General features: G+C 52.3%; 1 protein-coding gene across 1 annotated transcript in view; it reads right to left on the bottom strand.

Annotated features, from left to right (window-relative positions):
- Positions 1-19,577, bottom strand: part of PTPRC (protein tyrosine phosphatase receptor type C) — a 68,138-nt gene that overhangs the window by 19,384 nt on the left and 29,177 nt on the right. The window contains exons 3-10 of the mRNA XM_079763748.1: positions 13,591-13,617; positions 10,323-10,517; positions 9,507-9,617; positions 7,949-8,248; positions 6,819-6,890; positions 5,232-5,258; positions 3,091-3,306; positions 846-1,001 (exon numbers count right to left, since the gene is read on the bottom strand). Coding sequence (XP_079619874.1) covers positions 846-1,001; positions 3,091-3,306; positions 5,232-5,258; positions 6,819-6,890; positions 7,949-8,248; positions 9,507-9,617; positions 10,323-10,517; positions 13,591-13,617 — 1,104 coding nt within the window. The remainder of the gene's footprint in view (positions 1-845; positions 1,002-3,090; positions 3,307-5,231; positions 5,259-6,818; positions 6,891-7,948; positions 8,249-9,506; positions 9,618-10,322; positions 10,518-13,590; positions 13,618-19,577) is intronic.

Raw genomic sequence — 19,577 nt, 5'->3', positions numbered from 1 at the left:
AGGAACCCAATTGGAGGAAGAGGAGGAGGGAGAGGAGGAGGAGGAAGAGGAGAAGGAGGAGGAGGGGGAGGAGGAGGAGGAGGAAGAGGGGGAGGAGGAGGAGGAAGGAGAGGAGGAGAAGGGGGAAGGAGGAAGAGGAGAAGGAGGAGGAGGGAGAGGAGGAGGGAGAGGAGGTGGGGGAGGAGGATGGGGAGGACAAGGAGGAGGAGGATGAGGAGGAGGAAGGAAAGGAGGAGGAGGGAGAGGAGGTGGGGGAGAGGGAGGAGGGGGAGGGGGAGGAAGAGAAGGGGGAGAAGGAAGAGTGGGAGGAGGGGGAGGAGGGGGGGAGGAGGGAGAGGAGGGGGAGGAGGTGGAGGAGGAGGGAGAGGAGGAGGAGGAGGTGGAGGAGGAGGAGGAGGAGGAGGAGGAGGAAGGAGAGGAGGAGAAGGCGGAGGAGGAGAAGGGGGAGGAGGAAGAGGGGGAGGAGGAAGAGGGGGAGGAGGAGGAGGAAGAGGAGAAGGAGGAGGAGCAGGAGGAAGAGGAGGAGGAGGGGGAGGAGGAGAAAAAAGACACAGAGAGAGAAAGAAGGAAGGAGGAAATCACTTCCTACCACAAAATTTCTCTAATGGCTCAGCCAGTGTTGCTCTGTGGTTAAGCACTTACCCAGGAATCGGGGGGTGGGGAGGGGGGCGGGGGAGGGATCATAGTTCCATTCCTGGCCAAGGGCACATGCCTGGGTTTCGGGCTCCATCCCCAGTGTGGGGCGTGCAGGAGGCAGCCGATCCATGGCTCTCTCTCACCATGGATGTTTCTGTCTCTCCCTCTCCCTCCCTCTCTGACATCAACAGAAACCTGTTTTTAAAAGCGTTCTCTGGTCAATGCTGCATTCTTACCACACCGATGCCTGTACTTAATTTCCTTTGTATCACAGCCCGTCGCTGCATTTCCTTCCCAGCGTAAACAAATAGACGTGTTGGCTTTTTCCTTCTGTACACACTCCACTAACCGGAAGTTCTCAGGGCCTGTCAAGAAAAGAGGGAAAGAGGCGATTAATATTCCGCCGTGGGTCTCCCATGCTCAGCGGCAGTCACGGACATTACACGCATGGCATAGAACTGGGCAGGCATGGAGGTCGCTTGGGGAAAAGTCTACACGCGGGTTTTTTTTTGTTTTGTTTTGTTTTGTTTCTTGATTATCGCGTGTTCTTGTTTTAAGCATCACACATCGTGGTAGCCTTTTATTTAGAATTTGTGCTCCTGGTGAAAAACAGAACGCAAGCAACCGCCCAGATAAAACTCCATTTTTCGCACATTTTTTTTTTAAAACACACGCCCAGCCCATTTTGTTTTCGTATTTATATCTTCCGTGTGTGTGTGTGTGTGTGTGTGTGTGTTTTCATTTACCCTTTGAGTTTTGTGTTGAACGATGATCACACCGAGTATGCAGGCTTCCTCTTGGGGGGGTGTCTTTTTTATTTTAAAAAAATTGCTGTTTTCTGTTTTTAATGAATAATGTATCTCGGTACTAGGTAGAGAAACTATGTTTCAAAACTTTTTTTTTTTTCCCCAGAAAAACATCGGACTGAACTCCTTAAATGTCCATACACGGACGGGTCATCTTGAATTACTAAGTGATAAACCCCTAGGGCACGCCCGTTTCGTTAAGATGTGGTTCGTGCCCTAGCCAGTGTGGCTCAGTGGATAGAGCGTCAGCCTGCGGACTGAAGGGTCCCAGGTTCGATTCCGGTCAAGGGCACATGCCCGGGTTGAGGGCTCCATCCCCAGTAGGGGCCGTGCAGGAGGCAGCCGATCCATGATTCTGACTCATCATGGATGTTTCTCTCTCTCTCCCTCTTCCTTCCTCTCTGACATCAATAAAAATATATTAAAAAAAAAAAAGAAAAGATGTGGTTCGTTGGAGCGGAATCTCAGAGGGAAGGCGGGAGGGAGGGAGGGTGGGTGGGTGGGAGGGAATCAACCAAAGACCTTGTAGGCATCGATGCGTCACCCACGTTCACAGACAGTGGGGTACTGAAGGCTGGGGCGGGCTGGCGGGGGGTCAGTGGATGGGGGAAGGGAGGGACATAGGTAATACTTCCAACAATAAAAATTTTTACAAAAAGATGTGCTTCGGGGGAGCGGGGGGACCTCAGGCCCCTCGCTCGCCATCAGCTAATCCAGCACCGCCTGCCCCAGGACCCTCACGTGACTGTTAACGCTCCCTTCTTGTGTGAAAGTAAATTTGTTCTTGCCACAAACATCCACCCTTGACGTTGGCATTTCCTTCACTGTGCTCCAGACACAGCTGGGTTGAAAACGATAAACATGGAGCACCCTGGCCGGCGTCGCAGGTGGTTGGAGCATCGTCCGGCCCACCCAAAGGTGGTGAGTTCGAATCCCAGTCGGGGCCCATACAGGAGGCAACCGATCAATGCAGTGGTCGGCAAACTCATTAGCCAACAGAGCCAAATATCAACAGCACAACGATGGACATTTCTTTGGAGAGCCACATTTTTTAAACTTAAACGTCTTCTAACGCCACTTCTTCAACATAGACTTGCCCAGGCCGTGGTATTCTGTGGAAGAGCCACACGCAAGGGGCCAAAGAGCCGCATGTGGCTCACGAACCTCGGTTTGCTGACCACTGAATCAATGTCTCTCTCTCTCTCTCTCTCTCTCTCTCTCTCTCTCTCTCTCTCTCTTTCTCAAATCAATAAAAAATAAAAAGCATATCCTCCGGTGAGGATTGAATTTTTTTTTAAAAAAAAGGATAAATATGCACATGTATGTATTTAGTGACTCGAATGAAGCGGAGGAGCAAAAAGAACTCTTGTGGATCACAGCTTGGCGGGGTAAGTCTGGTCGAATCCGCCCGAACCCCTCTGGAAAAGAAGGGCGGGGAGGGGCAGGGGGTGGATGTGGAAGGCGGGGATGGGCCCCACCTTTTCACGGGGTTAGGGGAGTAGGACGCCCCCCCGCTCGAGTCTGGCTGGAGTCCCCCCCTCCCCCGCCCTGTGCTGTCCCGGGGTGACGCCCGGGCGCCCGGGAAGGCTCCGCACAGGAAGACGAACTGCTCTGGTCCACAGACGAGGCGTGGTCGGTGGGTATTTACCTGGTGGTACGTGTAACAGTAAAGTTTTGTAATTAGCACATGACTGGTGAGATATTTGAACGCTGATGGTTTGGCATTCCTGTAGGCCACCGATCCTTCTGTTGCCACACTGCAGAGGTGAAGGGCATGTCAGGTCGCCATCAGCATCTACTTCTGCATGAAATGTTTTATTGTTCTCATAGTGGTAGGTCACATCGACGTTTGCAAATTTGGCATCTGAAAGAACGTGACACAGGGAGGATTATTTTATTTTTCAGAGCAAATACACCTCCATGAAATGCAAACTCCTCAACTATCCAATCACTGGCAAAATCCCCTCCCTCCCCCACCCCCCGACCCTGCGCCCCAGAACATAGAGTCAGAGGGAACACCCCAGTTCCCCCATAGCTTTCTTTCTTTTTTTGTTTCTCCATTTTTTTATGAAGGTATGACATGTGTACATATCTTACCATTGCCCCCCCCCACTCCCATACATGCCCTCACCCCCCAGAGTTTTGCGTCCATTGGTTATGCTTATATGCATGCATACAAGTCCTTCGGTTGATCTCTTATCTCCCCCACCTCCCCACAACCTTCCCCCTGTAATTGGACAGTCTGTTCGGTGCTTTACTGCCTCTGTATCTATCTTTTTGTTCATCAGTTTATAAAGTTCTTTATTATCCACAAATGAGTGAGGTCATGTGGTATTTTTCTTTCACGGACTGGCTTATTTCACTGAGCATGATGCTCTCCAGTTCCACCCAGGTTGCTGCAAATGGTAGGAATTCCTTCTTTTTTAGGGCAGCGTAGCATTCCAACCCCCTGGCTTTCTTTCACTCTCCCTTCACAGCTTTGCCAAGGACCCCGGCTTGTAAGTTCCCACGTGGCGGGGGTGGGGTGGGGTTGGGTTATTAGGTTAACGTCTGTCCTGCTCTCTGGACTGTGCACCCCATGAGGGCAAAGGCCAGTCCGTGGGGATCATCGCCCCAAATCCAGGTCCTCCCCTACAACCTGCCACGAGTGGGGGGCTGACAATGACTGGTTGAACTGATGACCCAATGGGTGATGGGTCTGATGATTTTTTTGTTTTCTTGTTTTACAATTTCCTTTGCCTCCGAACATGGCCTTCTCCATGTTCTGTGTCTCCAGCTATGCATGAACATTCATTCTTTGGGGACCCCAGGCCTCGTCCTTCCCCGACTTTTGTTCCATTATGGAGAATAAACCCTCCAAAGCAACTCTTAGGGTCACCTCGCCTTCTCGCCTGAACTGACAGCGATGCCACGGGCTGGTAACAGCATCCTGGCCACCGATATTAATGCAGCCACTCATGTGTGAATGCGCCCACCATGACGAAGCCCCGATGGTGTGTAAGGCGCTGTCCCAACCACGGGGAAGAGGAAGGATCAGCTTTTAACAAGCGACAGTCTAACCAGGAGGCAGAGCCAGCCATGACTCAAAGAAGACATGGACAAATGGAGCTAAGATTAGGCACAGAGTTATATGGGAATCAATAGAGAGAGACATCTATTCAGGTGGGGTGGGGGGAGGAGGGGGGGAGGAGAATGTTTCTGGGGAAGGAGACTCCATCTGCATTTTCATTTTAGTTATTTGTTTATATCAAATTTACTGGAGTGGCATTGGCTAATAACATTATGTCGTTTCGCCTGGCTGGTGTGGCTGGGTGGCTGAGCGTCGACCTAGGAACCAGGAGGTCACGGTTTGATTCCCAATCAGGGCACATGCCCAGGTTGCGGGCTCGATTCCCAGTGTGGGGTGTGCAGGAGGCAGCCGATCCATGACCCTCTCTCATCGTGGATGTTTCTCTCTCTCTCTCTCCCTCTCCCTTCCTCTCTGAAATCAATATATATATATATATATATATATATATATATATATATATTTTTTTTTTTTTTTAATTATATAGTTTCAAGTGTCCAATGCTCCAATACCCTCATTCACTGCTGGTGGGTATATACAGCCACCATGGGAAATAGTATGGAGGCTTCTCCAAAAATTAAGACATCCAGGCCTCCTGACCCTTCCCCCCGACGGACGCTGGCTCTTAAGATCTGGGGTCCTTGCACGCTTGCCCCAAAGAAGGAAATAATTAACATGCTTTTCTGAAGCCACACAGCTCTCCCCGGGGAATGCAAACTTACCACATGGATGCATAGTTGTAGAAGGAACTGTAACAGAGAAAAAAAAAAACAAAAAAACAACATTCATGTTAGAATTTCTCGGCAACAGCCACTTGGGGGCAGGGATGGGGGTCACGCAGAATGTACCGAATTGGGGTTCACGGATCCTGCCACATTCGAAGCACGGAGGACAGTGATTGAGCTCAAAACGTCAGATGCGATCAGCGAATGAGCGGGTTCCCTCACGCGTTTCCGTGAATTCACCCCATTATCACCGCCACGGTGATCACATGACTATTAAAGCATTTTCAGGCACACGTGTCACACCGCCCAAACATACTTCGAGGGCCTCATCCCCTGATTTAGCTCCAAGTAGAGTTATATCATTACTAGAGGTCCGGTGCATGAAATTCGTGCATGGGTAGGGTCCCTCGGCCTGGCCGGCGATCAGGGCTGATCGGGGCCTTCCTTCCGGCTGCTGGCTGGGACCTTCCTTCGTTCCGCGCCACCCCTGGTGATCAGTGTACGTCATAGTGAGTGATTGAACTCCCGGTCTCCCGTTCAAACTCCCAAGGAGACACTTTGCCTATTAACCTTTTATATCTACACTAATAAAAGAGAAAGATGCAAATTGACCATACCTTCACGACGCCCACCAGCCAATCAGGAGTGAGTATGCAAATTAGCCCAACAAAGATGGCGGGTTAATTTGCATACGCAGGCACTGAGCGGCCGGGGGCAGGGTGGGACGCTTGCATCATCGCCATGGCAACGACACAGGCGTTCCGCACCGCCCCAGCCTCTCAGGGCCTCTGGGCAGCGTGGGAAGGTAGGGCTGGAGCCGAAAGAGGCGGCTCCGGGGCCGGAGCAGAAAGGTGGTTCCGGCAGCCAGGAAAAGGAAGGCCCGTTCCCACACAAATCTTCGTGCATCGGGTCTCTAGTCTATAGATAACCTCTGGACACATTTGTTGGGGGAAAAGTCGGAAACTAGGCAAGAGTGGCTTCATGCTCCAGCTTGGCCTCGGTAAGCTCTTTGCCATCCATTGCTCTCTTAACCCACTGAGACGCGTCTCGTGGGAACGAAGGATTGGACGGACCTGAGTGGGAATGGGCTTTGTGGGGTCTCTGAGCTGAAGAATCGGTGGGAGGCGGTGGCCTCGCAGGCTCGACCCCGGTGATTACGGACAGGCCCCCCGCTCCCGCCCCTCGATGCCCAGCCTGTTGTACCCTGGAGGTCCTGCCTCTGCCCACGGCCCAGGCTGTGTGGCTGGAGCTCACGCCTCATCACCTGGAACGCCCAGCTCATGGACAACCTTGCTTTTTCTCACGCCAGTACCCAACTCTACTCTTAAAGAATCCTTCCTCTGCTTGCCTACATTGTCATCAGGAACACGACTCCTGGGGGATGCTACCACAGGGACACATGGGTTATTGCATCCTCTGAATTCTATACACCATTCCCTGGTCCCATCTGCTGCCATTCCTGCCCCCGGGTCGACGACCCTCCATTGAACTCCTCAATGAAAGACACACACCCCCCCCGCCCCGTGAGCGCGTCCCAGGCGGGTGCGGGTGCCGTGGCTGCGTGACTGGGGGTGAGGCTGTCACCTGTGGTGGTGGTGGTGGTGGTGGTTGGAGGGCTCTGAGTGGGTGCTGATGTGTGGGTCGTGGGGACCAAACCTGAAAGGAAATGAACAGAAGAGTGAGCGTTAACGCGTTTGCCAGGTCGGAGGGCGAGGGGGGAAGACTCTTGAGCAAGGAGGGGTCTCCTGGACACCCCATCTTTGCGAGAGGGGCGGGGGGGGGGGCTCCTATCCCTTGACGCTCGCTGATTTTCCAAACAAGATCGTGGGCCAAAGATGTATCTACACGTGGACCTTTAAGAGAACTAACAGTCCTGCCCGGCCGGCTTGGCTCAGGGGTTGAGCGTTGACCTAGGAACCAGGAGGTCAGGGTTCGATTCCCAGTCAGGGCACATGCCCGGGTTGTGGGCTCGATTCCCAGTAGGGGGCGTGCAGGGGCAGCCGATCCAGGATTCTCTCTCATCATGGATGTTTCTATCTCCCTCTCCCTCTCCCTTCCTCTCTGAAATCAATAAAAAAAAATACATATTTTTTTAAAAGAGACAGAGAGAGAACGAACAGTCCCCATAATCGGAACTCAGCATGGTATAAGTTGAGGGCCAGGTACCCATTGCTTGCTGGGGTTTTTCCCTGGTGGGTGATCCTCAACCTACTCCCTCTCCCTCAACTATAATTCCTAATCATGATGCCAGTCACTCTCTTGTGCTTTGCATTCCCTACCAGGCTTTTTACACCCTCCGTCCTATTAAAAAACACACACACAAAAAACCCCACAAGAGTACCATTGTACCCATTTTACAGATGGGAACACTGAGACACAGAAAGGGCCCATCCCGTGTGCGGAAGTCAGCTACGAAGGATGAAGAGGCTGGATTGGTTTCTGGGGGCCTACACGCCCCGGAAGGCTCTTACCTCCCTTCTCTGCCGTGAACGTTTGTAACAATAAGAAGAAGAAAACAGAAAAACACGCCCGGGGGAAAACGCTGCCCGGCGGGAGTTTCTTCGGCCTAACGTTCCGTGTCAACACGCAAACACGCGTCACGCGGGGACCTGCCCGCGGTCTCCGGTGTGACAGAGGTGAAGCTTCCGTTTCATTATCCATAACCCAGACACTCCCCCCCCCCCCCCCCCGCCCCCCGGGCGCCGCGGTCCGACCTGAGGAGTTGCTGGTGCCGTCGGAGGTGCGTGTGGGTGAGGCAGTGGGGCTGCTGAGTGCGGGGCTGGGGGTGCCTGCGGGAGAGGGGCCGGAGGGGGCCGTTGCTGCCGCCGGAGGGGCACCTGCAAGCAGAACGGCCGTCAGCGCTGTCCCCGGGCCCCGTGGCCGGGAGGAGGGAGGCCGAGCCGCGCCTCCAGCCCGCCACCGCTCCTGTGGGCCCACGGCGGGCGCCTTCTGTCGGGCGAGGGGGCCCCGCCAGGCCGGGGGAGGGATGGGCGTCCGGGCGGGCAACTCGGAAGCTGGGTGCTCGGTCACCAGAGCCCACATTTTTAAATGAACCCGGCCGGTGTGGCTCAGTGGTGAGCGTCAACCTAGGAACCAGGAGGTCACGGTTCGGTGCCCAGTGTGGGGCGTGCAGGAGGCAGCCGATCCGTGATTCTCTCTCATCATGGATGTTTCTCTCTCTCTCTCTCTCCCTCTCCTTCTCCCTTCTTCTCTGAGATCATTACAAATATATATATTAAAAAATAATGAAATTTTTTTTTAACAAAGAGAAAGTGAGTTCTGACAGTGATCTGGATTGTCTTTCTCCTGGTCCCTTCTGGCCGTCTCACCTCCTGGCTTCTGCTGTCCCCGTCCCGACTCCACTCCATTACGAAATAATAATAATAATTGACAATAAAATCCACTACGGCACCACATGGAACAAAACCAGGACAGAGTGAGGAACCGAGACCCCGGGACCTGGGAGGAGGCCCCCCCTCGCCCCCCAGCCAGGAGGGAAAGGTTTCCTCGCCTTCCACACCAGAATCTGGCCCGGGGGTCCCCACAACTTGCTTTGGCCACGCCCCACCTAAGCATCTCCTTCTTTTAAAAAGCACTTTAGCCCGGCCGGTGTGGCTCAGTGGGTGAGCGTCAACCTATGAACCAGGAGGTCAGGGCCCATGCCCAGGGTGGCGGGCTCCATCCCCAGTGTGGGGCGTGCGGGAGGCAGCCGATCCATGATTCTCTCTCATCATCCATGTTTCTCTCTCTCTCCCCCTCTCCCTTCCTCTCTGACATCAATAAAAAATACATTTAAAATAAAATAAAAAATAACAGGGAAGGAGCAGAGGGAAGGCTAGCTAGTAGATGCCTTTGTCTGACTCCCCAGGGATCCGAAAAAGGGGAGACCGACAGTAAAGTGGGGGCATGGCAGGGGGGGGGGAGACGGGGGCGGGACTAAGGAAGGTGCTTACTGTCCGTCACACCTGAGAACCAAGGTCATTGGCCACTGTAAGCTGGTGGAGACTGGAGACCCTTACATCCCTGAACAGACACGTCATTCCACCCAAATAAAAACCACGCCTTCTCCCGTGGGCGCGGCTCAGGAAGTCCTCTTTCTCGGGATCTCGTCAGAACCCCACCCCCAGCGACACCCAGCGAGGGAGAGGGCTCCCCGGCTGCGTCCGAGGTCCCCTCCCCCGAGCAGGCGGTGGCTTCCCCGCACCCCGTCCTTCCACGCGGGCGGCGTTCACGCCCCTGCACCTGCCCCCCCCCACGCGTGACCCCGCCAACCTGCTGTGCCATTGCCGCCCGGAGCCTGGGTGCGTGAGGGTGAGGGGGTCGTGCTGGGTGCCTGCGGGTCTGCGAGGGTGGGAAGGAGAGGCAGCTGCGTGGAGGTGGGTCCTACGGGGAGAGAGGGGCCGCGTTCCATCACGTCCCCCATGCCGGGGGGTGGGGTGGAGGTACATACCAGGAGGGGGTACAGCGCACCTGGCTCCGATGGCCAACCCGATTCTGAGCTGACCCAATCTACTATACACCCCCCCCCCCCCCCCCCGCCGTGTCTGCCCGTATGTAATTATTTTAGTTAATTTTTTAAAAATGATGCAAATGGCCCGGCCGGGTGGCTCCGTGGTTGAGCGTTGACCTAGGAACCAGGAGGTCAGGGTTCGATTCCCGGTCAGGGCACAGGCCCAGGTGGTGGGCTCGATCCCCAGTGTGGGGCGTGCAGGAGGCAGCCGATCCATGATTCTCTCTCATCATGGATGTTTCTCTCTCTCCCTCCCTCTCCCTTCCCCTCTGAAATCAATTAAAATATATATATATATATTTTTTTTAAATGCCAACGTCGCCCTAACCGGTTTGGCTCAGTGGATAGAGCGTCGGCCTGCGGACTCAAGGGTCCCAGGTTCGATTCTGGTCAGGGGCACAGGCCCGGGTGGTGGGCTCGATCCCCGGGGTGGGGCGTGCAGGAGGCAGCTGATCGATGAGTCTGTCTCATCAATGATGTTTCTCTCTCCCTCTCCCTCTCCCTTCCTCTCTCTTTAAAATCAAATTTTAAAAAAGACAAGTTCCCCTCATCCCGTCTCAGGGGACACGGGTGCCAACCTGCCACGTCCGTCTGACTGGCATTTTCCGGGGGGCTCGGGGGTGTCACTACGAGAGGAGCCCTGGGCGCTGGCGTGGCCGCCGAGGGCCTGCTGGTCTCCGGCTCGGAGGTGCTTGCGGGTGAGAGTCGCGTGGTGCGGGCAGGTGAGTTGGAAGTTGCGGGCGGAGCGGTGGGCGTTCCTGTTGCGTTCCATCCTGTGATGTCACGGGAGACGGAGGAGGAGAAAATACATAGGTGAGCCACACACCCCGAGACCTCTCCACGGGGGAGTCTCGTAACTTCCTAGTCATCGGGCCGTGTGAACAATACATAGCCAGGCGTGCTTCCACGCACACGCCCTCCGTGTGGGGTGGGTGGGGTGCATGTGTGTAGGTTGCGTGTGTATGTTTGGAAACGCCCATACATCTGCACGCAGGCGTATAGACAAGCAGGTGCCTGCAGGAGTAGAGACGGGGTAGAGTGACTCCGGGGAATGCCAGCCAGAGGGCAGAGGCTAAAGATACAACACTCCCCAAGCCATGTGGTTCAGAGGGAGGAGACACCACGCCTCAAGCCCCTCTGTGACACCAGGAGAGACTGGTCCGTGAAGAAAAGAAGAGAGAGAGAGACAGAGGCGTGTGGGGGTATTAGGAGGACCAGGGTCCCAAGAGGGGGGAAAAAAAAAAAGAAAGACAGAGACTGGACATTCATGCTGATTTTTTAAAATATACACTGAGTGGCCAGATTGTGATGATCTCTGAACGCATAATCATCTGGCCACTCAGTGTCTATCCTATAGAATAAAAGGCTCATATGCAAATTGCCCCCCTCAACCAGGAGTTCGACCAGCAGGCAGGCTGGCCAACCACCCAGGTTCCCTCCCCCTGGCCAGGCTGGCCGGACCCCACCCATGCACGAATTCATGCACCGGGCCTCTAATATATATATATATATACACACACACACACACACACACACACACACACACATACACACACTGAGTGGCCAGATTATTATGCGTTCAGAGATCATCATCATCTGGCCACTCGGTGTGTGTGTGTGTGTGTGTGTGTGTGTGTGTGTGTGTGTATTAGAGGCCCGGTGCATGAATTCATGCATGGGTGGGGTCCGGCCAGCCTGGCCACGGGGAGGGGACATGGGCGGTTGGCCGGCCTGCCTGCTGGTCGAACTCCTGGTCGAGGGGACAATTTGCATATTAGCCTCTTATTCTATAGGATAGACACGGAGTGGCCAGGTTAGGATGCGTTCAGAGATCATCATCATCTGGCCGCTCCGAGTACGTTTGGCTCAGCTTCATCCTCAGAGACGCGACCCGTGGCTCGTTGGCCGTTTTAGGTTAAACTAACCGTGTTGGTGTTGGGGTTCCAATGACGTCTTCCGCTGCGAGGGAATGTCCCCACATCCTCCCTGGGTCACTGAACCCCTCTCCTTTGCTAGATTTGAGTGACAGGGACATGCCTGTCACTGTCAAATCGCTCCCAATCCCGCACGCCCATGGCACTGTCCCCGCGGGACGAGGAACATCCCGTAAAGGCGGCTTCTGGCCACGCGGGTTCAGGCCGGGGTGGAGGGTGGAGGGTGGAGAGCGGAAGGCTACCCAGGCCTCCATGCCCCCCACACGTCCCAAACTGGGGGCCAACGCCCTGGTTCTACCGCTAAGAACGTCACTGAGGATCGGAAATCACGCGTGCCCCTGGCTGTTCTCCACTGTCCCCGTGCCCCCACATGGGACACGCTGTGGGTGTCCAGGGAGAGACGATTCCAGTTTGCACGTTGGGTCCCGATGAGAACGGGCCCGGTTTATCCCTCGGGGCGCGTGACAGCGGTCAGGGCGGGGCGACTCGGTCCACAGAGGGACGAGCCGTGTAGCGTTTACACATCCGCCCCCACGCCTCCCGCTCCCACACCTCCCGTGGGTGCCTGAGGTCGGCAGGAACTGCCTCTCGTGCAGGACACGGAGCCGCGTCTACGCGGCAGGAAGCGATGATACTGCGCAGAGCAGTGTGCTCACGGCTCCGTGTATGTAGGAAACGTCTCTGCCGTGTTACACAGGATACCATTCTCATCCTAGATCTTTGTTTAAAAAAAAAAATAGAAGAATATGGCCCAGCTGGCGTGGCTCAGGGGTCGAGCGTCCACCTAGGAACCAGGAGGTCACGGTTCGATTCCAGATCAGGGCACAGGCCCGGGTTGCGGGCTCAAGCCCAGGAGGGGGTGTGCAGGAGGCAGCCGATCCATGATTCTCTCTCACATGGATGTTTCGGTCTCTCACTCCCTCTCCCCTCCTGTCTGAAATCAATAATATATATTTTTTTAAAAAAGAAGAAGAAGAAAATGCCTCTTTGCAGATGCACGAGTGTTTGGTCACTGTTTGCCTGGCTCTTTGTTTTTGTTGTTAGAAATGAATTTTTATTTAGCTACAACAAGGATGCCTTTAACAACCCAACTCTCAGAGCATGCCTCCTGAGCCCCGTTAGAACGGCACGTTCCAATTACTAAGTCAGAACGGCCTTAGGCCTTGACGCACCTTCTTCATTCCTACCGTCAGCCGCACGATCGATCAGGAAATCAATGGCGCATTTTCAATAACGCTAACACTTAAGGGGTGCGATCTCCTTTTCCCCAAATGCAACCCGAGGCTCCTCTCTGATTTTGCGCTTAGTAGGTGCGCACGTATTTCCCCCAAATGCAACCTGAGGGTCCTCCCTCATCTGGCGCGTAGTAGGTGCGCATTTATTTTCAGCCGCTACGTGACTTGCGTTGAACTCGCCACAGGCTCAGGATGCTTGTTAAGGCAACATTCAGGTGTGGCCGTCGAGTTTGGGAATGATTTAGCACCAAATACCCCGAAAAGTCTCAACACGTTTCTCTGGGCGGCATCTATGTCTTACGTGTCGTTCTGTGTAAAATGCTCTCTCCTTTTCCTCAGAGGGAATGCCTTGCCCTGTTTTTTAACTGTAACGCTTTGTGATCGAGCCCGATTTACTTGGAGCGTTAAAATTGCAGAAGGGATTGGAATCCTGCCCCGAGTTTAAGGAAAGCTATACTTTACGCGCGATCACGCACACGCATCGTAAGGTGTTCAGGGGGTTCTCCGAGGTCCTACCTTCTGAGCAGACGTCTTAAGGAGCAGAGGACGTTCTACCCATGGAAGTGTGCCCTCCCACAGAGATCTCGTTGGGGAGTGGCGGGAGAAATTCTATCGACGTTAAATATATAAACTTGGCAACAAAATAAAATAAGCAAAAGGGGGAGATGCATTCTTACCAGTCGTAGGAGCACCTGGGTTGCTTCCTGCAAAAAAGGAAAACAAACATCTCTCAGAAAGTCTCAGATTTCATACGTACATATGTAAGTATTAGATGTCTACATATATGTCTCTATATCGACATGTATATATATAATGTATTTCCTATATATAAAATCTCTGTCCGTTAACAATCACAAGATGGCAATTGTTCAGGACCTTTTACCCCAATGAAATGCCATCCCTTCTCTTCACGTTCTCTTTACAAAGTCCAAGTGTGTCAAAACTGCGCTGTACGTTTTTGATTTTTTCAGGTAAAAGAAGAAAAATAATAGGATAAAGTAGAACTGTTCTATTGAGATTCATCGCAAGCCTGCAAAAGACTTGGGTGAGTTTTTCCCCAATGCACCACTTATTGCGGGGGGGGGGGGGTGATGATTAGTTATTGAGTACCTACTGTGTGCTAGATAGTCTGCCACCTTCTAGGGATGTCATAGGACCAGGACGGAGCGATTGGCTGCCCCAGATCGGCTCCCTTCAGTATGGAATTTAGACCGACACCAACAATAACAATGCCCGAGAGTAATTTAGACAACGGGCCACGGCGAGGGGGTTGGATTTCTCCGGCGGGACGCACGCCGTAGGCTCCAGGACGCGGAGGAGAAAACGGACGGTAGGCTTGACGGCAGAGAAGAAAGGGAATATGCCCCGTGGCCCGTCCGGGCTCCATCGCTACCTCCACAGACCACCGTGCTCCGTGGGTCTGACGGATCGCCACCACACCATGCAGGGAGCGTTTTTTTTGTAAGAAGGAGTGGAAATCCGCCACGAATTTATGATGGAGACGAGAAAAAGAACGCCGGGGCCAGGAGGACACTGTTTCTTTTTCAACATGAGAACCATGACTATGAGAGGAAACGGACCACACACACACACACACCCGCCATGTTCCCACCTGGAGTCCAGAGCTGGGGCCTGGGAGGAGCCTGCAACCGAGGTACATGCGTGCCCACACGCCCCCAGTGCCTCCCACACGTGAAGTGAATGCCAACTGGTTACCACGCGATGTGTCGGTAAGAGGAAACATGTGCTGTGGCGTTATTTTAACCCACATTTTGAAAAGGAGGGCGAGAGAACAGGATAGTTAGTTATCCACGTATCTCTATCTACCTTTACCCACAGATCTTCATCCGTACCTACAGTTCTATCTCTGGTTACGTCTATATTTCCGGCTGTCATGGCTCCATAGTCAACATTTCTCCCAGTCCTCGCATCTCTAAGGCAATTAAAACTTAGGCCCTGGGGAAAACAACATCTTTATATATAAAAGCCTAATATGCAAACTGTCCCCTTGGGAGTTCGACTGGAAGACTGGGAGTTCAATCGCTCGCTATGACGTGCGCTGACCACCAGAGGGTGGTGCAGAATGAAGGCAGGCCCTGGCCAGCAGTTGGAAGGCCCTGATCGGCCCTGATCGCTGGCCAGGCCTTGGGGACCCTACCCATGCACAAATTTCATGCACCGGGCCTCTAGTATAAAGATAAATCCCATTTTCTTTTCTTCTGTGTTTATGGCGACTTTCCCTAAGGGCTTCTCCCACGGACTATGCATTTCCTTTCACACGCATGTATCTCAGGCCCTGACTCTAAATCCCTCCACTGAGCTATATCAAAGCACTGGAGCCTACCCTAGTTTTTATTTCACTTTCTTCATAGAGTAAATCACACACACACACACACACACACACACAGACCCTGTATCACCATGTAGGACTTACATGGCTTGTTCGCGTAGTTGCAAAACCTTTATCAGTCACATCTGGATGATACCGAGTCACTTCATACACACACAGGCACATTATTGAGGCCCTCAACGCTGCAGAAAAACTCTAAAATATATATATATTTTTAAATGCGAGCCTCTTCCAAAGGGAAGCTAACACCCTGGAGGTAAGATTCGGGGGCTCCGGTAACGGGACACGAAACAATAACTCGACTTCGATAAACCATATCTACTAAACTACACAGTGTTATTTTTTTTAATTTAGTTGTTGTTTGTTTTAAATATAAAAAGTAACTGCAGATCTCCAGCGAGGAGTGTGAATAGGCGTGCTATCATAAAGAGAAGGCATCCGTATCTCTAAAAGTACGAACCGTATTGAGCGCTCTCTGACATTCTCATAATCACAACAAAAGATTTAACAACACAGCGTGCAGGAATGTACTTGGTGTTTTTATATATTATCCTTTGACTTGACTCTTCTGGGGATTTATTTTTTTAAAATAAAAAAATGTGCCTGGGTTTTCATTTAGACCAAGGAATACCTACAATATTCCGGTAGGTGGCGCCAGAACACCAAAAATCCGCCAGTCCTGTACCAGCGGCCTCTTCCCCAGTGGCAATGCTGCTGAGAATGCGAATCTCAGGTGGAAGTGACCAGGGCTACTCAATTACACATGAAAATGCAGGGAACAGATGTCCTTGGTTCTTCCATACTACCTTCCCACCCACCCCCCGCCCTCCAAGAGAGATACGGAATGCCATTTCTAAGGGGATTTAAACCTGTCGGGTTCGACAGTTCTAAGAAAAGCACGAGGTCAGAGGGGTGACGCGACACAGATGAAATAAATACTGATTCTCAGCATCTCCCCTAAAAAATGCAGAAATGGCCCTAGCCGGTGTGGCTCAGTGGATAGAGCGTCGGCCTGCGAACCGAAGGGTCCTGGGTTCAATTCCTGTCAAGGTTACGTACCTCGGTTGCAGGCTTCTCCTGGGCCCTGGCCCTGGTCGAGGGGCATGCAGGAGGCAACCCATCGATGTGTTTCTCTCACATCGATGTTTCTCTCTGTCTTTCCCTCTCTCTTCCACTCTCTCTAAAATCAATGGGAACATATCCTCGGGGGAGGATTAAAAAAGAAATGCAAAAAGCAAATCAAGACAAAAATCGAGGGCCAGCTCAAAACAGATATGCATGGATTTCCTTGCTCATAAGGCCCATAAGAATCCAATAAATAAAGAGCTTGAACCGGTTTGGCTCAGTGGATAGAGCGTCGGCCTGCGGACTAAAGGGTCCCAGGTTCGATTCCGGTCAAGGGCATGTACCTTGGTTGCGGGCACATCCCCAGTGGGAGGTGTGCAGGAGGCAGCTGATTGAAGTTTCTCTCTCATCCGTATTTCTAAATCTCTACCCTTTTCCCTTCCTCTCTGTAAAAAATCGATAAAATATATAAAAATAAATAAGTCAAAGGAAAGGGATCCACTTTTACTTACTCCGTAAACCTGACCGACGGTCCGCAGACAGCCGACCCAACGAGCCACATCCAATGAACCCGTATTCATGCCGTGCGCGCTCTGGGCAAGTGGCCACTTCTTATCTGGGCTTCAGAAAGCCAGAGAACCAGTCTCCCCTCCCCTCCCCTCCCCCCCCCCCCCCCCGCTGGTTTATCAGTGAAATATGATAATAATAGCACCATTATAGCAACGTTATCATGCGCCCGGCAGATGCAAATCTCTCCCCCTGCGGTTCTGCATCTACACATCCGGCGAGCCGATGCGCTGGCCACGAATTTTCCTACTTTGTAGGGAGTGACCGCGAGACTCAAAGAGGCGGGCGGGTACGTGGTGCAGCCACACGCCCCGGAAGTGTTCGAGGACAGGTTGTCCGATGACCATCGTCCTGCTCCTTTTCATGGGAAAAAGGTTGGCTGTGTTGTCGCCATGCCTGGGGTCCCGCGGATCTGACAGGCGATCATTTCAGACACCTCGACACGCGTAGGAACGTAGCACGCCGGCATCTGTGGACACGGGGTTCCTCTCGTGGTAACACATGAGCCGGAATGCCTTCCTGTGACTTGGCGCAATTTGGGAAGGAAGGCCGGGATCTGCGAGACCCCCGGTCACCCCAGAATATCAGCATCCCTTGTTGGGGGGGGGGGGCGGGGAGTCTTCGCTGTTATAAGCACCAAAGGGCATCCAAGGAACGCCAGATCAAGGCTGCAGATGAGAAAGACAGAGACGGAGAGGGATGCAAGAGAAACTGGGGGGAAACTGAGTCAGCTGAGGAGCAGAAGGAAGCCAACGGGTCAACAACGCCTCGAGCAGCGAAACGCCTCTATCGTATTCATCCCTTCAACGTGCGCATTTTCGTAGCTCCGGATCCTCCAGGGTAGAGAGTAAGGGCATGACCCAGGGGTCGGCAAACCCATTCGTCAACAGAGCCCAATATCAACAGCACAACGATTCACATTTCTTTGAAGAGCCACATTTTTTAAGCTTCAACTTCTTCTAACGCCACTTCTTCAACATAGACTCGCCCAGGCCGTGGTATTTTGTGGAAGAGCCACACTCCAGGGGCCCAAGAGCCGCCTGTGGCTCGCGAGCCGCGGTTTGCCGACCACTGGCATAATCAAAGGACTGCGACGAATCACCAGAGGATGCCTGCGTCCGTGGCGAGTGGCTTTAAGGTACCCGTGTCTTTGGTACTAAGAACAGTATTTACTCAGTAGTAACCAGCGACCACGTGGGTGGCGCTGTGCTAAGTAAGTCTGCCTACGACGTGCGTCATCGCAGGAACCCTGCAAAGTGGACACCACTGTCTTCCGTCCACGGATGAAGGCTCAGAAAGAAAGAGAGAGAGAGAGAGAGAGAGAGAGAGAGAGAGAGAGAGAGAGAAGGGAAGGGAAGGGAAGGGAAGGGAGGAAAGAAGGAAGGAAGGAAGGAAGAAGAAAGAAAGAAAGAAAGAAAGAAAGAAAGAAAGAAAGAAAGAAAGAGAAAGAAAGAAGAAAGAAGGAAAGAAAGAAAGAAAGAAAGAAAGAAAGAAAGAAAGAAAGAAGAAAAGAAAGAAAGAAAGAAAGAAAGAAAGAAAGAAAGAAGAAAGAAAGAAAGAAAAAGAAAGAAAGAAAGAAGGAAAGAAAGAGAAAGAAAGAAGAAAGAAGGAAAGAAAGAAAGAAAGAAAGAAAGAAGAAAAGAAAGAAGAAAGAAAGAAAGAAAGAAAGAAGAAAAGAAAGAAAGAAAGAAAGAAAGAAAGAAAGAAAGAGAAAGAAAGAAAGAAAGAAGGAAAGAAAGAAGAAAGAAGGAAAGAAAGAAAGAAAGAAAGAAAGAAAGAAAGAAAGAAAGAAGAAAAGAAAGAAAGAAAGAAAGAAAGAAAGAAGAAAAGAAAGAAAGAAAGAAAGAAAGAAGAAAAGAAAGAAAGAAGAAAAGAAAGAAAGAAAGAAAGAAAGAAAGAAGAAAAGAAAGAAAGAAGAAAAGAAAAAGAAGGAAGAAAGAAAGAAAGAAAGAAAGAAAGAAAGAAAGAAAGAAAGGAAGAGAAAATCTATGCCAGGCTAACGAGCTCCCAGCAGAAAGGAGTTTGGTTTCCGATGCCCATCTGTCTGTCTCTGAGAGGCCCCACGCTGTTCAGCCAGACCCCGCCACCAGGCAAAAGTGAAACCCGGGGGGGAATGCGAACGAGCTATCGGGGAGCCAACCACCATCGACAGGCCGTGGGAGCCATCGACGTGGGGTGGAGAGGAAGTCTCACATGGAAGTTTATTTTGAAGAAGAGCAGGTGGCTGAACAATGGCTATAAAAGAGGGAGATGTTGATTGTGTAGGACAGCGGTCGGCAAACTGCGGCTCGCGAGCCACGTGCGGCTCTTTGGCCCCTTGAGTGTTTAGCAAAGGCCAGCTTAGGAGGACCCTAATCAAGTTAATAACAATGTACCTACCTATTTAGTTTAAGTTTAAAAAATGTGGCTCTCCAAAGAAATGTCAGTCGTTGTCCTGTTGATATTCGGCTCTGCTGACTAATGAGTTTGCCGACGCCTGGGGTAGGAGGAAAAAAAGAAGGGGGTGCGGGGTGGGTAACAGCAACATGCTATGAACCTGTCCTTCGGAGCTCTTACCCAAACCCTCACGGAGGGAACCATCGAACGTGCTGGAAGACGGTTCACTCCGAGGACGCCCGTGCTGGAAGCAACAGCCACACCAGACAAAGCTTGCACCCCGTCAGAGCAGCGGCGGGAGGAAGT

The sequence above is a fragment of the Cnephaeus nilssonii genome (assembly GCF_951640355.1).
Source record: "Cnephaeus nilssonii genome assembly, chromosome: 23".
In the NCBI taxonomy this organism is placed as follows: Eukaryota; Metazoa; Chordata; class Mammalia; order Chiroptera; family Vespertilionidae; genus Cnephaeus; species Cnephaeus nilssonii.
Note: the sequence above shows the minus strand (reverse complement) of the source record. Positions and strands in the feature narration are given on the sequence as shown.